Source organism: Saccopteryx bilineata, chromosome 6 (assembly GCF_036850765.1).
Source record: "Saccopteryx bilineata isolate mSacBil1 chromosome 6, mSacBil1_pri_phased_curated, whole genome shotgun sequence".
Classification (NCBI taxonomy): domain Eukaryota; kingdom Metazoa; phylum Chordata; class Mammalia; order Chiroptera; family Emballonuridae; genus Saccopteryx; species Saccopteryx bilineata.
Window position 1 is genome coordinate 168,804,389 of NC_089495.1, and position 18,783 is coordinate 168,823,171.

The window sequence follows — 18,783 nt, forward strand, 5'->3', positions numbered from 1 at the left end:
TGAGAAGCATCAATCATCAGTTTTTTGTTGCGACACCTGAGTTGTTCATTGATTGCTTTCTCATATGTGCCTTGACTGTGGGTCTTCAGCAGACTGAGTAACCCCTTGCTCGAGCCAGCGACCTTGGGTCCAAGCTGGAGAGCCTTGCTCAAACCAGATGTGCCTGTGCTCAAGCTGGCGACCTCAGGGTCTTGAACCTGGGTCTTCCACATCCCAGTCCGATGCTCTATCCACTGCGCCACCACCTGGTCAGGCAGAGATCAAGATCTTGATGGCCACTGTCACATTACCACTCCTTCCAGCAAACCTAACATCTCTGGTGGTATATATGCAGAGAGGGGTCCTGTCTGTCCTCTGCGGAGTTTGGGGCTCGTCTGGCAGTGTTGTATTTCTTGGATGTGGGGCAAGCAGTGCAGCTAAAGCTCTCTTCCTTACTCTTTTGTCATCAGCCTGGACTCCCAATTTATTTTTATCTTAGTAATAATGCAAAGGGTAAAGGGAATCCCCCTGGCTAATGTCCCATGGGGTCTGGAACGACTCTGACAGTGAGGTAGAAAGTCTCTAATCAGAAATCATCATGCAGCCTGACCTGTAGTGGCGCAGTGGATAAAGCGTCGACCTGGAAATGCTGAGGTTGCCGGTTCGAAACCCTGGGCTTGCCTGGTCAAGGCACATATGGGAGTTGATGCTTCCTGCTCTTCCCCCCTTCTCTCTCTCTGTCTCTCTCTCTCTCTGTCTCTCTTTCTCTCTCTCTCCCTCTCTCCTTTCTAAAATGAATAACTAAAATAAAATAAAAAAAAGAAATCATCATGCATTTGTCTAGATTATGAGAAAAAAATTAATCAATAAAAGCCATTCACACTGGTCAATGGGAATTATAGAATGCCTGGTGCGGCTGCAAGTTGCTTGGAGACCATCTGGTCTACACCCGTCATTTTGTAAAGAAGGAAATGTAAGACACAGAATTTCCACAGCTAAGGGAGAACACAGTTTTTCCAGAGAACACAGTTTTTCCAGAGACACAGGAGTTAAAGTACCACCTTACAGCTGCAGAGCGTCTCCCTGGGACTGCGTGCTCTCCCCAGTCTGTGACAGGGAACAAGTCCGGCCGGTTTGAAATTTGCCTGGACAACCAGATTCAGCTGGTTCATCTGCCTTTGCAGGACTCTCTTGCCTGTCTCATGGCTTGCAAACAAACTCACTCCATGCATCTCACCCTCACACTGCACAGGCAGCTTCAACCCCCATTTCCTGGGGGAAAGGACACACTGGTAATAAAATCTGGCCTCTCAGGCACCAAGTGTCCAACATCGTTTATTAGTCAGTATATTCTGTTGTTTCACTAGCAATGAATTACCCCATACAGGAGCTGGATGAGGTTTTGATAATCTCCTGCAACCTGCCACCCCCACCCTGACCTCTGCACCTCCATTCTCCAGGTAAAGATTACCCCTTGCTACTTACTCTGATCCATGCAATACGTTCATATCATGCTTAACCAGTACAACATATCGCATCCCCTTCCCTAATCATGTACAAGCACATCCAATTTCCAATATGTACTTCAGGCTAATGGCCATGGTAAGCGCCTAGGGGTTTCTGACCTGAGAATGCAAAATGAGTCCATCCTCTTAGTGCTCCCCTTGAAACCTTCTGGAGACTGACATTGGCTACCCTGAGTTCTATTTTGCACACGGAGGATCCTGCTGCGTTATTGTTTCCGTGATTGTGAGTAGGTGGGTATGGCAGAAAGGATTTTAGGTTTCCGGGTTCTGGTGCCAGGAGGAATTGAGAGGGTGTAAAGTTCAAATGCCTTCAAAGTGATTAAAATAAGCAGACAACTGGTTCCTAGGCCACTCCCACCTTCTCCAGCATTTCATCTGGCGCGGCCACCACACTCCCAGTTCCCAAACTTGAGGAGCCACGGAAACGACAGTCCTCAAAGCTAACAGGGTTCATTTAGCTCTCATCTCGCACCCGGCGCCTGATCACCTCGGTCACCTGTGGGCTTCGGTGGGTTCCAGGCCATTTTCCAGTCTGACATCGGTCTGCACCATCTCCTGTTTCAGTTCTCCGATCTCCGAGGCGATTGTGTCAATAAGCTATTCAAAGACAAAAATAGTGTGACGTCAGGAAGTGGAAGAGGCGTGCCCAGGCTCCGGGGAGCTTTAGCCACTTGAATAGGAGCACAGAGATGAACAGGGTTGACCACCTTTTTTTTTTTTTAAAATCCTGGCTCTGTGAATTTCCTTCACTCAGAAGAATAAAATAAACAGGGAGGGAGGAACTTCTAAGAAAGAGGAAGAATTTAGGTTTCGGTATTGCCCTAAGAAAAATAATATGACACCCAGTTTGGTTTCTGAACATGAATACAAGAACAAACAAATTCTGGCAAAAATCAGGCTTCAGCATTCATATTATCAACGTGGAAACTCAAAGGCAATTCCCTGGATTAAAATTTATAGAATCATTTTTCTGGTTACAGAAATAACCATATCTTAAAGACATACACGGCTTGCAAATCAATTTCTCATGATGTTCAACTTATTTCTATCTTATTCTTTGCTTTTTTTTTTTCTGATCAGAAAAAATGTTAGGGAGAAGGAAAGAGGCCTGCGTATGCCTGTAAGTGTGTAAGGGGGTGGGTGGGTGAGCCAGGGGGAGAATTAACAGGGAAATGTGGCCATATCTTGCAGAAGGCATGTGTGGTCTTATGTCCTCTACCCACACACTGGGAAAGGGATACATCTGACCCTCAAGTTTGGTCTAAATTCTTGAACCCCCCCCCCATTCATTCATTCTTTAGAATAGTTTCCTGGTGATAATTATTAGGCACTGTATGGGCAGAACAGCTCTTCTCAAAGGGTGCCGTTGCTCACTGATTTTTAAAAATGTTAGATAAGTGTTATTTATGTCAACGTGTAATAGATTTTTTAAAAAGATTTTATTTTTAGAGGGAGGAGAGAGAGAGAGAGAAAGGTGGGTGGGGGGAGCAACCTGTAGTTTCTTCTCTTATGTGCTTGACCGGGCAAGCCTGGGGTTTTGACCCAGTGACCTCAACACTCCAAATGGATGCTCCACCCACTGTGCTACCACAGGTCAGGCAGATTGCTTTTCAAATAAATATGTTAATATTTTCTTCATTTATTTTCTAATATAGCAAATATCTGTAGATATAATCCACATGAACACAAGGTCCTCGAAGTGTTCCATGATTTTTAACAGTGTGAAGTGGACCTAGGACTAAAAAGTTTGAGAATCACCACTCTAGCTAAAGACAGGAGTTGTATTGCCTCAAGCAACTTTTATCCCACCCAGACTCCGGGAGAAACTCCATTTGATGGTCTAAGCTGTTCTAAATTGTTGACCCCATCTATTCATTCAATTCAACAGAATTTTTATGGCCACACACTTTACACCAGGCACTACAAGTATAGAGTAAGGCTGACAATTCTCATGGAGACGATATTCTGGTGAGGAACAGACCACAGCACTGAGCATTAAGTTCCAGAATGGAAATAAATGAATAAATAAATAAATAAGTCAGGTCATGCTGTAGGGAGGAACTATTAGCTAAGGCAGGATGGTCAGGACAGGTCTTGGAAGAGATGGTGGATCCGTGAATGACAAGGAAGCCATGACAAGATCAAGGGTGGAGCCCTATATACAGAGGAAGTCCCAGCAGCTAGGGAGGCACTGAGGAAGGAGAGGCAGGCGGAAATCAGACCTCACTGGATTTCTAGATTACAGTATCCTAGGATTTGAGTTTTCTATATTAAGAACCACTGGAGGGCTCTAACATGTTACTTGTTTTGTGTTCTATAAAAATCATCTCCGCTGGTGGCTAGAGGTGGGTTTGTGAGGACAAGAGGACAAACAGCATGACCAGTTAGGAGGCAATTGCAGTGGCCCAGGCAAGAGATGATGGTGGCTTGGACCAAGGTTGATGTAGCAGCAATGGAATTAGAAAGAAGGGGATAAATCTAGGGACAATTTGACATAGAAATTGATAGATGAGGGAAAAATGGGGAAGGATTAGGCTTGAGGAGGAAATCTAGTTGAGCATTGGGCAGGTTAAGTTTTAATTGAGTGTTGGGCAGATAAAATATATTATACTCACTTTGTTAAAGATTGCGCTGCCCACATGGGAGCCCATCGCCCAGGTGATATTAGTTGCCCTTCTTGCTTGGAATGGGTGTGATTATATTAATGTGTGTTGGGGTGGGCTGTGGGCAGGCAGGATCCTTGTAGCCTGGGGCTTGATTTTAGGACTAAGCCTTTCTCAACCTTTTTGATGTAGGGTAGCGCAATCTCATGAGGAATCTCATCATGCTTCAGATAAGTGACTTTGTATCAGAGACTTCCCTATTTGTATATTGGATTAAAGGTTTGGATTTCTGTACTATAAAGTGGGGCAGACTGGGAGCTTGCTCTCTCAGTTCCTGAGATTAGCATTAGAGAGCAGAGCAGAGAAAGGCCACGTGGAGGAGGCCAGGAGAAGCAGCCAAGATGGCGGAGTGCTGAAGGAAAAGCCAGTTTGTGCAGAGTTTGTGCGGGGAGAAGGAAGGAGATGGGGAACAGAGGTAAATAAGTGTGGTGAGCTAGAAACCTTTGATTCTAGGAAACTCGGATAAGTCAGTAGCTTTGGGAGCACTGAATGAGTGGGTTTTGGAGCCCAGTGTGTGTTTTTACTGGCCCACCAGGTACAAGCTAGGATTAAAGGTGATGGCCCACCAGTTTTTGGCTCCATTGTTTCATTACCATCTGTCTGAATCCAATGCGAAGCTGCATGTGAATGGCCACAATGGCGGCTCCTGGCTTCAGATTGAGTATTTTTGGCCATCAGTTAAATTGGTTAAGTGGCTTTTGACATTCATGATGGAGCTATTTATATAGTTAGAAGTCACTGGCCTCTGTGTTAGCATTTCAAGTCCTGTGTCAGGGAGAGATTGTCTAAGGGGAGCATGTAGACGGGAGAAAGGTCCCCACAAATAGCTCTGTACACTCCCAATATTTAGAGGTCAGAAGAATAAGGCCTGTCAGGTCCTCCAGCCTTGACCCACTCATTTTGCGTGTCACTGGGTACGGGCTGTGGGTGGGGCTTCTAGAAGCACTGGGGACTTGGAAGAGAAAATGATCAGGAGATCTCATTTTACACACATCCAGACACGGATTAAGGTCGGTTGAGGTCCCAGGTGCAGAAGGAAATATCAGGCCCCTTAAAAAAAAGAGAGAGAGAGAGACAGGGAAAATAAAAATACGTTAACCAAAGTTCTATGTACTATTAATGTTAAAATTGCACAGATAGCCTGACCAGGCGGTGGTGCAGTGGATAGAGCGTCGGACTGGGATGCAGAGGACCCAGGTTTGAGACCCCGAGGTCGCCAGCTTGAGCGTAGGCTCATCTGGTTTAAGCAAAGCTCACTGTGAACTTTGACCCAAGGTTGCTGGATTGAGCAAAGGGTTACTCAGTCTGTGGAAGGCCCACAGTCAAGGCACATGTGAGAAAGCAATCAATAAACAACTATGGTGTTGCAACACGCAATGAAAAAGTAATGAGTGATGCTTCTCATCTCTCCATTCCTGTCTATCCCTCTCTCTGACTCTCTCTCTATCTCTGTAAAAAAAAAATAAATATTGCACATATGAAACCAAACTTGGTGTCATTAGAAAGAAAAGTGTAAAGTTGGGGTTTTGCGAGGTTCTTCAGAAGTCGGGGCCCAGGGCGCGTGCCCAGTGCGCCCGCTGTTAAATCCGTCTTTGCACACATCCCAGTGGCAAAGATTTTAAAAGTCTGATAATGTCAAATATTCAAGGATGTGGGAACACAGGGACCCATGTGCTGCTGGAGGAGTGCTATTCGCAGAGCCACTTCGGAGAGCAGTGGGCAATATCTTGTAGAGTTGAAGATACACAGACCTCCTGGTTATGCAGCCTACAAAAACTTCTTCTGCACATGGATGCAAGGACACCTTTAGAAGAATATTTGCTAAACTACTACTTTAAAAAAAAATTATAGGCCCTGGCCGGTTGGCCTGGCGTGCGGAAGTCCCGGTTCGATTCCCGGCGAGGGCACACAGGAGAAGTGCCCATCTGCTTCTCCACCCCTCCCCCTCTCCTTCCTCTCTGTCTCTCTCTTCCCCTCCCACAGCCAAGGTTCCATTGGAGCAAAGATGGCCAGGGCACTGGGGATGGCTCCATGGCCTCTGCCTCAGGCGCTAGAGTGGCTCTGGTCACAACAGAGCGATGCCCCGGATGGGCAGAGCATCACCCCCTGGTGGGCATGCCGGGTGGATCCTGGTCGGGTGCATGCGGGAGTCTATCTGACTGCCTCCCTGTTTCCAGCTTCAGAAAAAAAAAAAAAATTATAGGCCCTGGCTGGTTGACTCCGTGGGAGAGCGTCGGCCTGGTGTGCAGGAGTCCCGGGTTCGATTCTCGGCCAGGGCACACAGGAGAAGCGCCCATATGATTATAAGCACCTATTTGTCCATCAGTAGGAGAATGGGTAACTGAGGTATAGAACACTACACAGCAGTTAAAATTAATAAATAAGAGTGTTGAAAAACTGTCCAGCCTAAGAGAAATCTTTGTAAGAGTTTATTTGAGCCAAACTGGAGACCATTGCCAGAAAGCAAAATCTCAATGGATTGAGAAGATGCTCCAGAGAATGGCAGTTTTGCAGCTTTGTAATTACAATCAAAGGAGACAGAAGCGGGGCGGCCACATGAAAGCCACGGTGGTAGATTAGGGAGGCAGCAGAAAGCGGAGCGGGGAAATCTCTGTGAGTAGATTTAAAAATAAAATGAAGAGACAAGTGCCCCCTTTACATTGGTAGTACAGTGAGCGTTTACAGCACTCAGAGACGGCATGTGGGCAAGGAGATAATGTGGCCTTGTGCACCGGTGCTAGCAACTGTGACTTCAGGGGTCTAGAAAAAAAGATTACTGACCCTTAAATGTGCATTATCCTAGATGCACAAAGACAATAGATAATTTCAAAGATAAACATTGACCTTTATCAAAGAAGCTATAAGCACAGGAGTTGATTACCCACTTTTAGTTAGAAACCTTTTTTTTTTTTTTTTTGTATTTCTCTGAAGCCGGAAATGGGGAGAGACAGTCAGACAGACTCCCGCATGCGCCCGACCGGGATCCACCTGGCACACCCACCAGGGGTGATGCTCTGCCCACCAGGGGGTGATGCTCTGACCCTCCGGGGTGTCGCTCTGCCGCGACCAGAGCCACTCTTGCGCCTGGGGCAGAGGCCAAGGAGCCATCCCCAGCGCCCGGGCCATCTTTGCTCCAATGGAGCCTTGGCTGCGGGAGGGGAAGAGAGAGACAGAGAGGAAGGGGGGGGGGGTGGAGAAGCAAATGGGCGCTTCTCCTGTGTGCCCTGGCCGGGAATCGAACCCAGGTCCCCCGCACGCCAGGCCGACGCTCTACCGCTGAGCCAACCGGCCAGGGCTAGAAACTTTTATGTTCAGACAACCTGGTGTGGTTACTTTGGTCTCTGAATTTGTAAGACCAGCTGTGCTGCGGGCCTCCACTGAGCTTGTCAGGATTAGTATGTGTCCTCTTTTTCATCCACAATAGCTATATGCATCAAGATATATATATATATATATATATATATATATATATATATATATATATATATATATATATCTTAACCTAAAAACTCAAAAGCCTTCATTAAAAACAAAAACAATTACCAAGATATGAAAGCAACCCATGTACCCAGCAATACAAGAGTGGGTAAAAAAGATTATGTGTGTGTGTGTGTGTGTGTGTGTATATATATATATATAAATATTACTCAGCAATAAAAAAGAATGAAGTCTTACCATTTGTGACATGGATGGACCTAGAAGGTATTATGCTCAGTGAAATAAATCAGTCACAGAAAGACAAATACCATATGATTTCACTTACATGTAGAATCAAAAGAACAAAATGAACAAACAAAATTGGAACAGACTCACAGACAGAGAGCAGACTGGTGGTTGCCGGAGGGGAGGGGAGTTGCAGGGCTGGGAGAAAGGTGAGGGATTAGGAAGCACAGACTGGTGGTTACAAATATCCGTGCACATGTAAGTAAGTAAAGCAAAGGAAATATAGTCAATAACACTGTGATAACTATGCATAGTGCCAGCTGGGATACTGGAAACACTATGTAAAGTATACCCGAAACCAATACAAAATAAAATTGAAAGAAAAAGAAATTTTTAAAAAAAAGGACAGCTGAAAATGGTCACATTCGTGTATAAGTTTAAAACCATGCAAAATTGTATCAGTGTTTGTAAATACAGACATGGATATAAAGACTACTCCAATATGTAATGTGGGGGTTACACCCCTAATTCAGTATATAGTGGCTACTTGTGGAGGAGACATGGGTGGAGGTGTTCACAGGTAGAGGGGCTTAATGGCAAACTGAGAAGATTTGACAGAGCTTGCGATTATTTTAATACTATGTGCGATCTTAAGTTTAAAACACTTCAGAGTCAAAGTTACTAGAAAAATTAGAAAAAAGGTAGATGTGTATGAAAGTGGAAGGAGATGGAGGGATTAAGGTAGGAGGAAGTGGGGTGAGACAGGGGAGTCTGAGCGTCTGTGCCAAAGCCCCGCCAGTCTGGGTTGTGGTTCTTCTTCCCACTCAGGACCACGGCAAATGGTCCCGGACAGGACAGCCACACACGGCCCCCCAGGGAGAGGAGAGCCCTGCTGATGGAGGACCAGCCTCCACCTCAGGTAACATATTTAGTAGTTAAAAGTTTCCCCTCCCCAGCAGGAAGGTTGGTCACTAGGTTCATTCACCCTCTGCACCCTCTGTCACCTTCACGGCCACCATATTGATTTGAACTAAAAATCCCTAGTGGCCTTCCCCACGAGGAGTAGCTGATCCCTCCAGCCAGACTGCGCCGTCCCGCTCCTGGTCCCGCTGACACTGGCTGCGCCTGCAGGCCTCGGTCCCACACTGCTTCTTTCTCTACACCTGGACAAACGCAAAGAACCTACAAATTGTGGTCCTCACTCCGCGGCACTCGGTGACAAACCACAGATAACACCACTTATCTGCAATGCCGGAGGGAGGCCCAGGGATGCCAAGACACAAAGATGGACAGGAACAGAGGTGGCACCTGGCTGGATCTCTCCCCCAGAACCCATTCTGCCCAAAGTCACCCACAGCACACAGGGATTTACCTGAGAAATGGACCAGAGGTCCGTGCTCCAGAGCCGAGCCTACCTCCCTAAAGTGTGGCTTATGTGAGCCTGGAGGTCCCTGTTTAGAAACTGTTACTAGGCCTTGTTTTTGTTTTTATTTTTTATTTATTTTATTTTATTTTTTTGTATTTTTCTGAAGCTGGAAACGGGGAGAGACAGTCAGACAGACTCCTGCATGCGCCCGACCGGGATCCAACTGGCATGCCCACCGGGGCGATGCTCTGCCCCTCCGGGGCATCGCTCCACCGCGACCAGAGACACTCTAGCGCCTGGGGCAGAGGCCAAGGAGCCATCCCCAGCGCCCGGGCCATCTTTTGCTCCAATGGAGCCTTGGCTGCGGGAGGGGAAGAGAGAGACAGAGAGGAAGGAGGGGGGCGGGGTGGAGAAGCACATGGGCGCTTCTCCTATTTGCCCTGGCCGGGAATCGAACCCGGGTCCCCTGCACGCCAGGTTGACGCTCTACCGCTGAGCCAACCGGCCAGGGCCTGTTTTTGTTTTTAAACTTGAGCTGTTAGGCACCAGGAGTCCTTCTTGGTAGTATCTTTCTCAGGGTTCACAAAACCAACAGCAATGTCAATGTAAGTTCTTTACCAAGGTTGGTGTTGCTAACTGAAGTTTCTCCAAATCCATGTACAGCACCCAAGGCCCCAACACAGCCCTGTCTCTGTCCAGAGTTCCTACAAGAAGGGGAAGGGCTGCCCACGCATCTGCCAAACTGGTGCGCAAGTGTGGCTTTCCACAACCCCGCTTTGCTGCCACGGCTGTGTGCACAGCCGGGAAGGTGGCAACAGAGACAGAGGCTGGAGTTCAGTGCAATCAGGGAGTCAGACAGGATGCCAGTTTCCAGGAACTTAAGCTGGTGAGACAGTGTTTCTTATAACAAAACACAACATTTGTGTTCTTTCCAGAAAACTCCACAGGCAGTGACTAAGACCTCAACCCAAGAGACAGCCACTTACACGTACTGGGCACAGCAGAACCACCCTGGTAAAGCCAGGGCACACCTGTGCGTGTTGACCCCGCAGGGGTGCTGTGCTTGCCTTGCAAAGCAGGGAGAGAGTGCTGCTGGCAGGAGGGGCATATCTGCAGCCGCTGCAGGTGAGGCGGCCAGAGAGGGGCCCGAGGCAGGCAGGCCAGGGGCTGGGTCTCTGCGTCCCTCCCCTTATTCTACTCAGAAGCCCAGTGCACCAGGGCACCCTGACAGGTAAGCACCTGTGCATAACGCAGGAAGCCTGAAGTGCTCGCCTGGGCGATTTCCATGCGCACTGGCACCCAGGCCAAGGGCAGGAGAATTCAGGAATTGGGATCGCACCCAGGGTTCAGCCTGGACAAGGCCTGGCCTGCTGCGCTCCAGTCTGGCTAGGAACCTATACTGATTTGTTCTGCTTTGTAACCATTCTGGGTTCTTTTCCAGGGGAAAAGAACCTCATCCGAGGGGGCCACACTTCCAGCCTTGGACTTGGACTTGCAGTCCAGCTTGCAGCAGCTATCTGGTGGTTTGGCAGTGCGAGCTAGTGGCGGTGAGCGTACCAGCTCTGGGCTCAACAGGACCTGCCTCCAAACGCCCTCTTGGCTGCGTGGCTGACTCTGGGGACAAGGGATGTTAGAGGATTAAAAAGGAGAAGATTAAAACATTTTCTAACAAGTACCTAAATGCTTCCGAGTCCTCTTATTTAACTTTTCTCTTTACATTCATGGTGAGCAGCTATGAAGCAGAGTGGATAAAGCTAAAGACACTTGAAAAGGACTTGACCCCTCCCAGCCTGGGGAGAGGCCATTTCCTCCCAGAGGCAGAACCGGACCTACAGAAGACCAGTGTTTGCGGGGTCCAGTCCTCCTCTGCCTGTCTGCCCGGAAGTCTCTCATCTCGAGACGTGCCCACTAGACATCAGTTTTCCCTGACTGGATCAGGGAGAGAAGTCTGCAGTCCTTGTTTACATGGGACACTGGGGTGACGGAGAGGGAGGACCTCCAAATCTTGTTTTCTTTCTTTTTAGGATTAGATAAAAGGAGAAAAGTGCTTTTGAAGATCAAGTAAAAATACAAAAAGAAAGTGCTTATAGAGCAAGTTCTGATGATACAGCGCTCTTCAAATTCCAAGTCTAACCCAGGAATGTTATCAGTGATTTCAAAAGAGCTGAGCAGCTGATAGGGGGAAGGCCTGAAACCGAGGGTGTGGGAAAAGTCAAGCGCTCAGCTTTCAGCTATGGAATTTCTATTTCCCAAGTGCATCAGCTTGGCCTTTACCGTCCCGTCCGCTCTGTGGGATTAGACCTACCTCCTGGCCACGAAAAGCCACATGACCCAAACAACTGCCTTTTCTGCCTGCTTCTGCTGAGCTACACGAGCCTCATGGACTTGGGGTACCCTCCACTAGGGTTTGCCTGAAATGGTGTGGAAACTAATGGGTTTCTTACAAACTTTCAAATAACCCCCCCCACACACACACACGCACATAAGAACTGTCACTACGGAAACAAAAACGTAGAGACTTCTTCCCTTCGCTTGTCAAGGACCGCTGGCAGAATGATGCTGAAGAGTCTCAGAACCGCGCCCTTCTGTTTCATTTTGAAACTATCTACGTTGCATGTCCCACGGCTGTTTGCATGTATATTTTTGAAATTTAATCATAATCACAAACATAACGCATAAATACACTCCCACTGAAAAACATAGAAAACTGAAGTTAAAGTTAATCTCCCTTGACCGTGGCCCATAATCCTTTCCAGCTACTCAGAGGTAACCACTACACCAGGGGTCCCCAAACTACGGCCCGTGGGCCGCATGCGGCCCCCTGAGGCCATTTATCCGGCCCTGGCCCCACTTCTGGAAGAGGCACCTCTTTCATTGGTGGTCAGTGAGAGGAGCATAGTTCCCATCGAAATACTGGTCAGTTTGTTGATTTAAATTTACTTGTTCTTTATTTTAAATATTGTATTTGTTCCCGTTTTGTTTTTTTTTACTTTAAAATAAGATATGTGCAGTGTGCATAGGGATTTGTTCATAATTTTTTTTTATAGTCCGGCCCTCCAACGGTCTGAGGGACAGTGAACTGGCCCCCTGTGTAAAAAGTTTGGGGACCCCTGCACTACACTATCACCAGTTTTGTGTGTGTCTTTCTTGAATGCTATAACCCTGTGCTTTTTTTTACCCACTGGAATTGATGGAATTATACTGATGTATTTTCCTGATGCTTGCTTATCACACCCAGTGAAATGTTGTGGAATTTATCCATGCTGATAAAGGAAACCCTGGTTCATTTCGAGTGGGAATGGTTTTCCACCACAGGGGTACACCGCACAGGGATTTTCCATGTATCCATTCTGTTCTGAGGGACATGCAGGTCATTTCCAGTGTTCTGTTGTCACAGCAGTGCTGTGACGAACACCCTGTGTGGTGTGTGAAACCCCAGAGAAGCCACATTGTCCTCTGGCAGCTGTGTCCATCTCTACTGCCTCGCCACCTTTGAAGCATCCACCTCATCTGTCAGTGTCTTGATCTTACTACACCTTTTTTTTTTTTTTTGGTATTTTTCTGAAGTTGGAAACGGGGAGGCAGCCAGACTGACTCCCGCATGCGCCCGACCGGGATCCACCCAGCATGCCCACCAGGGAGCGATGCTCTGCCCAACTGGGGCGTTGCTCTGTTGCAACCAGAGCCATTCTAGTACCTGAGGCAGAGGCCATGGAGCCATCCTCAGCGCCCGGGCCAACTTTGCTCTAATGGAGCCTCGGCAGCAGGAGGGGAAGAGAGAGACGGAAAGGAAGGAGAGGGGGAGGGGTGGAGAAGCAGATGGGCGCTTCTCCTGTGTGCCCTGGCCAAGAATCGAACCCAGGACTCCTGCACGCCAGGCCGACGCTCTACCACCGAGCCAACCAGCCAGGGCTTACCACACTTTTTAAGCTATTACCAGTCTGATGAGTACAGTGGCATTTTATTGTCTTAATGTGTTTTGTTCAGAATATACTGTTTGTATACCAACTGATGGTCTCTGTGAATTTCTTCTTTTCAGGAATTCCCTGTTCACTTAATTGTTGACCATGTTGGAGTGTCTTAATTTTCTTCAGTTGTGATATAAATCCATTACTTCAAATATTTAAAGATTTTCTCTCATATTATTTTTCTGTCTTTTAAACTTCCTAAATCTTTTAAGGTTGGTAGACTCCAAAGTTCATTATGGTTCTTGCTTTGTCTAGAAGACACTCCTTATCTCAAAGTACAGTTGTTGTTTTTTTGTTAACATATATACTACATCATTTTACCTATATTTTATTTGCTTATTTGTAGGCCTTTCATTCATCTGGAGTGTAATTTTGAGTGTGGTGTGAAGACAGGATGAGGAGGTGAGGGATAACTATAATAAGCTCAGAGCTGGGTTCCCTGGGACCCTAAACACTGCACCTTAGCATGGCTTTCTCTGCCCAAAGCGCCTTCTGTAGGCCAAGGCATGTACCCAGAGGCTGCCATTTTCAAACCTGTCCAAAGGCTGGGAGGGGGGGGGCAGCGGCAGAGGTAGAACCCGGCCCTCGATTTCCATCCATTTCAAATGGAGATCAAATGAGCTCAACAGTATTTAGGCAATAGTTCATCTTAGCCCCGCCAATTCAAACATCCCCTTAATCACAGTCAGGACCTTCCTACTTACCAAAAATAAAATTCATTATCTTTTTATTCCACTTTTTCTATTTTGTAGTTAAAAATAATACTACACAGCTCCATACACTTAGGCAGATAAAATGGTAATAAGCAACCACCCCCACACCACCCTCTGCGTTAACTGAAATGGTTTGATGTGACTTTGACTTTTAGCTTAAAGTAGTAAATAGTAGTATTTACAGAAAACAAACACACGTGAATAATTCAATATTTAAAAGCAAACTTTGGCTAAATGCATGAGGGACAGCTTCACACGCTCAGTCCCTGCTGGCACCTTCATTCCAGGAGGCTTGTTGGGGCCTGATACGCACGGGTGTACTTGCAATGGATAGACATGTCTGAGATCTGGAAAGCCGCAGAGAACTCAGGACCTGGTGCCCCCCGAGTGTTGGTGACCCTGGGAGGACCCCCGTGTGTTGGTGACCCTGGGAGGATCCCCGTGTGTTGGTGACCCTGGGAGGACCCCCGTGTGTTGGTGACCCTGGGAGGACCCCCGTGTGTGGCTGAACCAGGTTTCCACAGCTCTCAGCACCCCGGACCACCCTCGGGTTTGAAAGCCCCTGCAAACATCACGCTGCACCACGGCATCCGTTGAGGCCAGGGCTTCCACCAGAGGGGTCCCTAACACCTCCTGAGAGTGGCCATGAGAAGGAAACCGACCCTACACAGCCAGCCCCAAGCCCTTTGTCTGAGGATGGCTGTCTAGTGGCCAGAACCTACTCTGTCTGGAGCACAGAGACCCAGAAGGACCCCCAGAGTTAGCTTTTGACCAATGACTGACTGGCCCTGGGGTATAAATACTCCAGCTCCCTCTCCTCTGATGAGACTACTGTGGGGTGAGATCTTCACTGTCCCCAGAAATGTTTTAAGGTGGAGCCGACGTTGCCATCGGGGACTTTGCTTGAAACTGGACCCTTCTCTGAGCTTCTGCTCTGCTGCACTATGGATTTCTCTTCGGAGCACTTCCTGATAGTCCCATTTCATAAAAATACTTAGTTCTGGGCCAGTTTCTGGGGAACTTGAGCCATGACGCTCCGCAACCTTCCTGCTTAGCCCCCTTTCACCATTTGAGGTTGACGGTCCTGCCTGTGGGTTTCTCCTGGAGCCAGATGCTGCCCCCAATGGTCCCCGCCCAGATATAAATTCTGCAGTGCAGGAATAATGTTTTGCTCTTCACTCCATACTCTGAGCTCAGGACAGGCCCTGGCAAACACGAGTTATTGAATGAATGGGTGCTCTTCCCTCTCCTCCTTCCTCTTTGTAACTTCCCTTCTAGACTGGGGTAAATCAGGACACAGGGCGCAGAGTGCCAACCAGTCCATTAGTTCCTTGGCCAGACATGATGAGGAAGTTGCTGACATTGTGGCAACTACCAAAGAGATACTGCTCAAGATTTTTCAGTTTTCACTACCAAAAAAACACCAATGTGGTTGCACATCCAGAATGCAGCCATATTAAGTTCACATTGTTTAAAGCCCGTGGCTTTAAATAGGATTCCCCTAATGATGTGTTTATAATGGAAGAGACCAACCTGTCTCTGCCTTGGGCCGGCCCCGAAAGACTGGGTAAACCATACTAATACAGGTGCTGCTGATTCGGTGCAACTTCTAGAGGCCCACTTTGTGTTTTCTTAACTATATTTGAAATGATCCTGCAGAGCAAACTCGCTGATATAACTTTCAAGTTAGTGTTTCCTTGGGGAAAAATAAAAATAATTTTTTAAAGATACAGATAGTATCTATAATTCAATACATGAAATGTGGAAGCAGCTAGTGTGGTCTATCTTGAAACAGTCATTGTTATAAGGTCTTGATTCACTTTGCCAGTTGTCTGAGGACAGTATTGTGTTAGATTCTTCAATGACCTCAGAAGTCATGAACAATAGCATATTACTGCTCATGGCCAAATAAGAGAAACCCCACAAAGAAGGAAGTTCTTCCCAAGAGTTGACACTAATGCTTTCTATGGCCTTGGTTAGTTTTAGCATTTGTGTTTTAAGTTTGACTTTGCATTTTCTTTATATTTTTAGAGTACTTATTACACAGAAAACTCTAGGTGTACAGTGTGGGAGAAAAGCAACACATTGTGCAACATCAAATACAGGAGAGGTCAGTTATAAGATACATATACTGTATATGTCATCAAGACAAAGGAGCTCCCAACTATAATTTTATTACATCCTTGACTATATAATGCACATGATATCAGAGATTTTCATTTTCAATTTTTAAAATTTAAAAACCAGTGCATCTTTAGGAATGAAATGTGTCCTCACGGAGCTCAAGTTGAAGAGTACCGAGGTTGTGTTGGGCAATTGTTAATATTCTGTTATACTCTCTCTCTCTTCTTTTCTTTTTTTCAAGCAAGAGAGGAAGAAGAAGAGACGGAGACAGACAGTTAAGAAGGGAGAGAGATGACAAGAATCAACTCGTAGTTGTGGCACTTTAGTTGTTCATTGATTGCTTCTCATACGTGCCTTGACGGGGGTGGGGGGGCACTTCAGCCAAGCGTGACTCCTTGCTCAAGCCTATGACCTTGGGCTTTAAGCCAGCAACATTTCCTTTTGGGATCAAGCCAGTGACTTCAGGGTTTTAAACGTGTGTCTTCAGCATCCTAGGTTGATCCTCTACCCACTGTACCACCATCTGGTCAGGTCTGTTTTGCTGTCTTACTAGTGAAAAACATGTTGTGTGGGAACTAGCACCTTGGAATTTAGAAAACAGGATGACCAGCAGGCACTTCAGCCTCCTGGGCTCACCTGGCACCCCCCCCCCCCCAGTATGACAGGGATCTTGGGAGGCGTTCTGCCTTCATGGTGGCTAGAAGCCTGGCAAGAGTAGGTTCCTGTACAGTGAGCAAGGCACCTCTCCCCTAGGTCCCTGGGAAACATGGGAAATGAGAGTGAACACCTGGATGTGATGCCCTTTCAGTATTTAAGCACTTAGAGGAAGTCCAAGGCCAGTGCAGTATGGGTAGGGCTGCCACTCAGATCAACCTTGTCCACTCACAGATGGGTTGAGCTACGAAAGGTTCCTACAGTTAGGAAAACTGCAACCTGACCAGGTGGAGGCACAGCGAATAGAGCTTCAGCCTGGGACATGAGGATCCAGGTTCAAAATCCTGAGGTTGCCAGCTTGAACACAGGGTCATCCAGCTTGAGCGTGGGGACACCAGCTTGAGGATGAGATCATAGACATGACCCCATGGTTGCTGGCTTGAGCCCAAAGGTTGCTGACTTGAAGCCCAAGGTCGCTGACTTGAGCCCAAGGTCACTGGCTTGAGTAAGGGGTCACTGGCTCAGCTGGAACGCCCCAGTCAAGATACATATAAGAAACTAATCAGGCCCTGGCTGGTTGGCTCAGTGGTAGAGTGTCAGCCTGGCGTGCAGGGGTCCCGGGTTCGATTCCCGGCCAGGGCACACAGGAGAAGCGCCCATCTGCTTCTCCACCCCTCCCCCTCTCCTTCCTCTCTGTCTCTCTCTTCCCCTCCTGCAGCGAGGCTCCATTGGAGCAAAGATGGCCCGGGCACTGGGGATGGCTCCTTGGCCTCTGCCCCAGGCGCTAGAGTGGCTCTGGTTGTGACAGAGCGACGCCCCGGAGGGACAGAGCATCGCCCCCTGGTGGGCAGAGCATTGCCCCCTGGTGGACGTGCCGGGTGGATCCCGGTTGGGCGCATGTGGGAGTCTGTCTGACTGTCTCTCCCCGTTTCCAGCTTCAGAAAAAAAAAAAAAAAAGATACCAATCAATGAACTAAGGTGCTGCAACTATGAGTTGATGCTTCTCATCTCTCTCCCTTCCTGTCTGTCTGTCCCCCCCCTCTTTCTCATTTAAAAATCAAACAAACAAACAAAACAAAGCTATGCAAAACTTCCAACAAAAAAGTTTATTTTCAAAATCATCATTGAGCACCATCTAACAAACCCATGCAGAGTCACCTGAGATGTCATTTCGTTGGGCTCTCTTCCTTTGATTTAGGCCCCAACTCCATGAGGTCAGATGCAGAACCTGAGGAAGATTGGTACTTGTTTGGTAGAAAAGGCCTTGGTTTTATTGCCCAGTACAACTTTCATCAGCTTTGTGTCAGGTTGAACTTTATGAACTTGCAATGCTGGAAGGTGGAACATTGTTGAATATCAGCAATACCAAGCCTCTGTCTAACCTTGCAGAATTAGAAACACACAGCTGAGTGCCAGCAGATATTAAAGCTGGTTGAAGATGGGATTTTCTTCTTCACTGGCTATTTACTCATCTCTGACATCTGCATTTGCCTTTAACATACTGTTGATTTTCTCCGTATTACGTTAAATCATTTTTTGATGTGTACTCAATATGTATTTGTACAAGAATTATGCTTTTCAATCTTTGAAAATTATGTCCGAGGTTAATCCATATCTTGGAAGAGCTATCCATTCTAAGAGGTTTGACAACTGTATGTCCCTGGCCTTGTGTGTGTGTGTGTGTGTGTGTGTGTTTGGTGGAGGTGGGGAATGGGGTGGCTTAACCTTCTGGACTTAACTTCCTCAAGTATTGAATAGATCAGTGGATTTCTGACACCTCTTCTGGCTCAGACTTTTGAGGAGTACCAGCTGTCCTCCGCCCTTCCGGAGTGCAGTGGTAGGACGGTTGTAGTCACATCCACTTCCCTCCACCACCTCCAGCTTCCTACTGAGCAGCTGTCTTCAGTGGGCTCTCTAGGCACCGGAGGAGAAATAATGACTCACTCTTTCTGGAACTCAATCTGATTGCATGTATCAACAACTTTTAAGTCGAAAACGACTGAATTCAGCATTTCTAATTCTAGAAATTGATCCCCCCAAAATAATCAGATAATATATAAAAGAATGTGCTTGACAATATCATTTATAATAGTGAACAATGAAAAAAGGACTAAATGTTTAACAGTG

At 47.1% G+C, this 18,783-nt stretch overlaps 1 protein-coding gene across 11 annotated transcripts in view; it reads right to left on the minus strand.

Moving 5' to 3' along the window:
- Nucleotides 1-18,783, minus strand: part of RIN2 (Ras and Rab interactor 2) — a 248,557-nt gene that overhangs the window by 68,611 nt on the left and 161,163 nt on the right. For 9 of the 11 annotated variants that reach the window (XM_066234871.1, XM_066234873.1, XM_066234872.1 and 6 more), the window contains one exon: nt 2,002-2,102. In XM_066234871.1, the coding sequence (XP_066090968.1) occupies nt 2,002-2,102 (101 nt within the window). Of the gene's footprint in view, nt 1-1,604; nt 1,776-1,992; nt 2,103-18,783 lie in introns of those variants that run through there. The other 2 variants (XM_066234879.1, XM_066234878.1) reach the window with 2 other exon arrangements.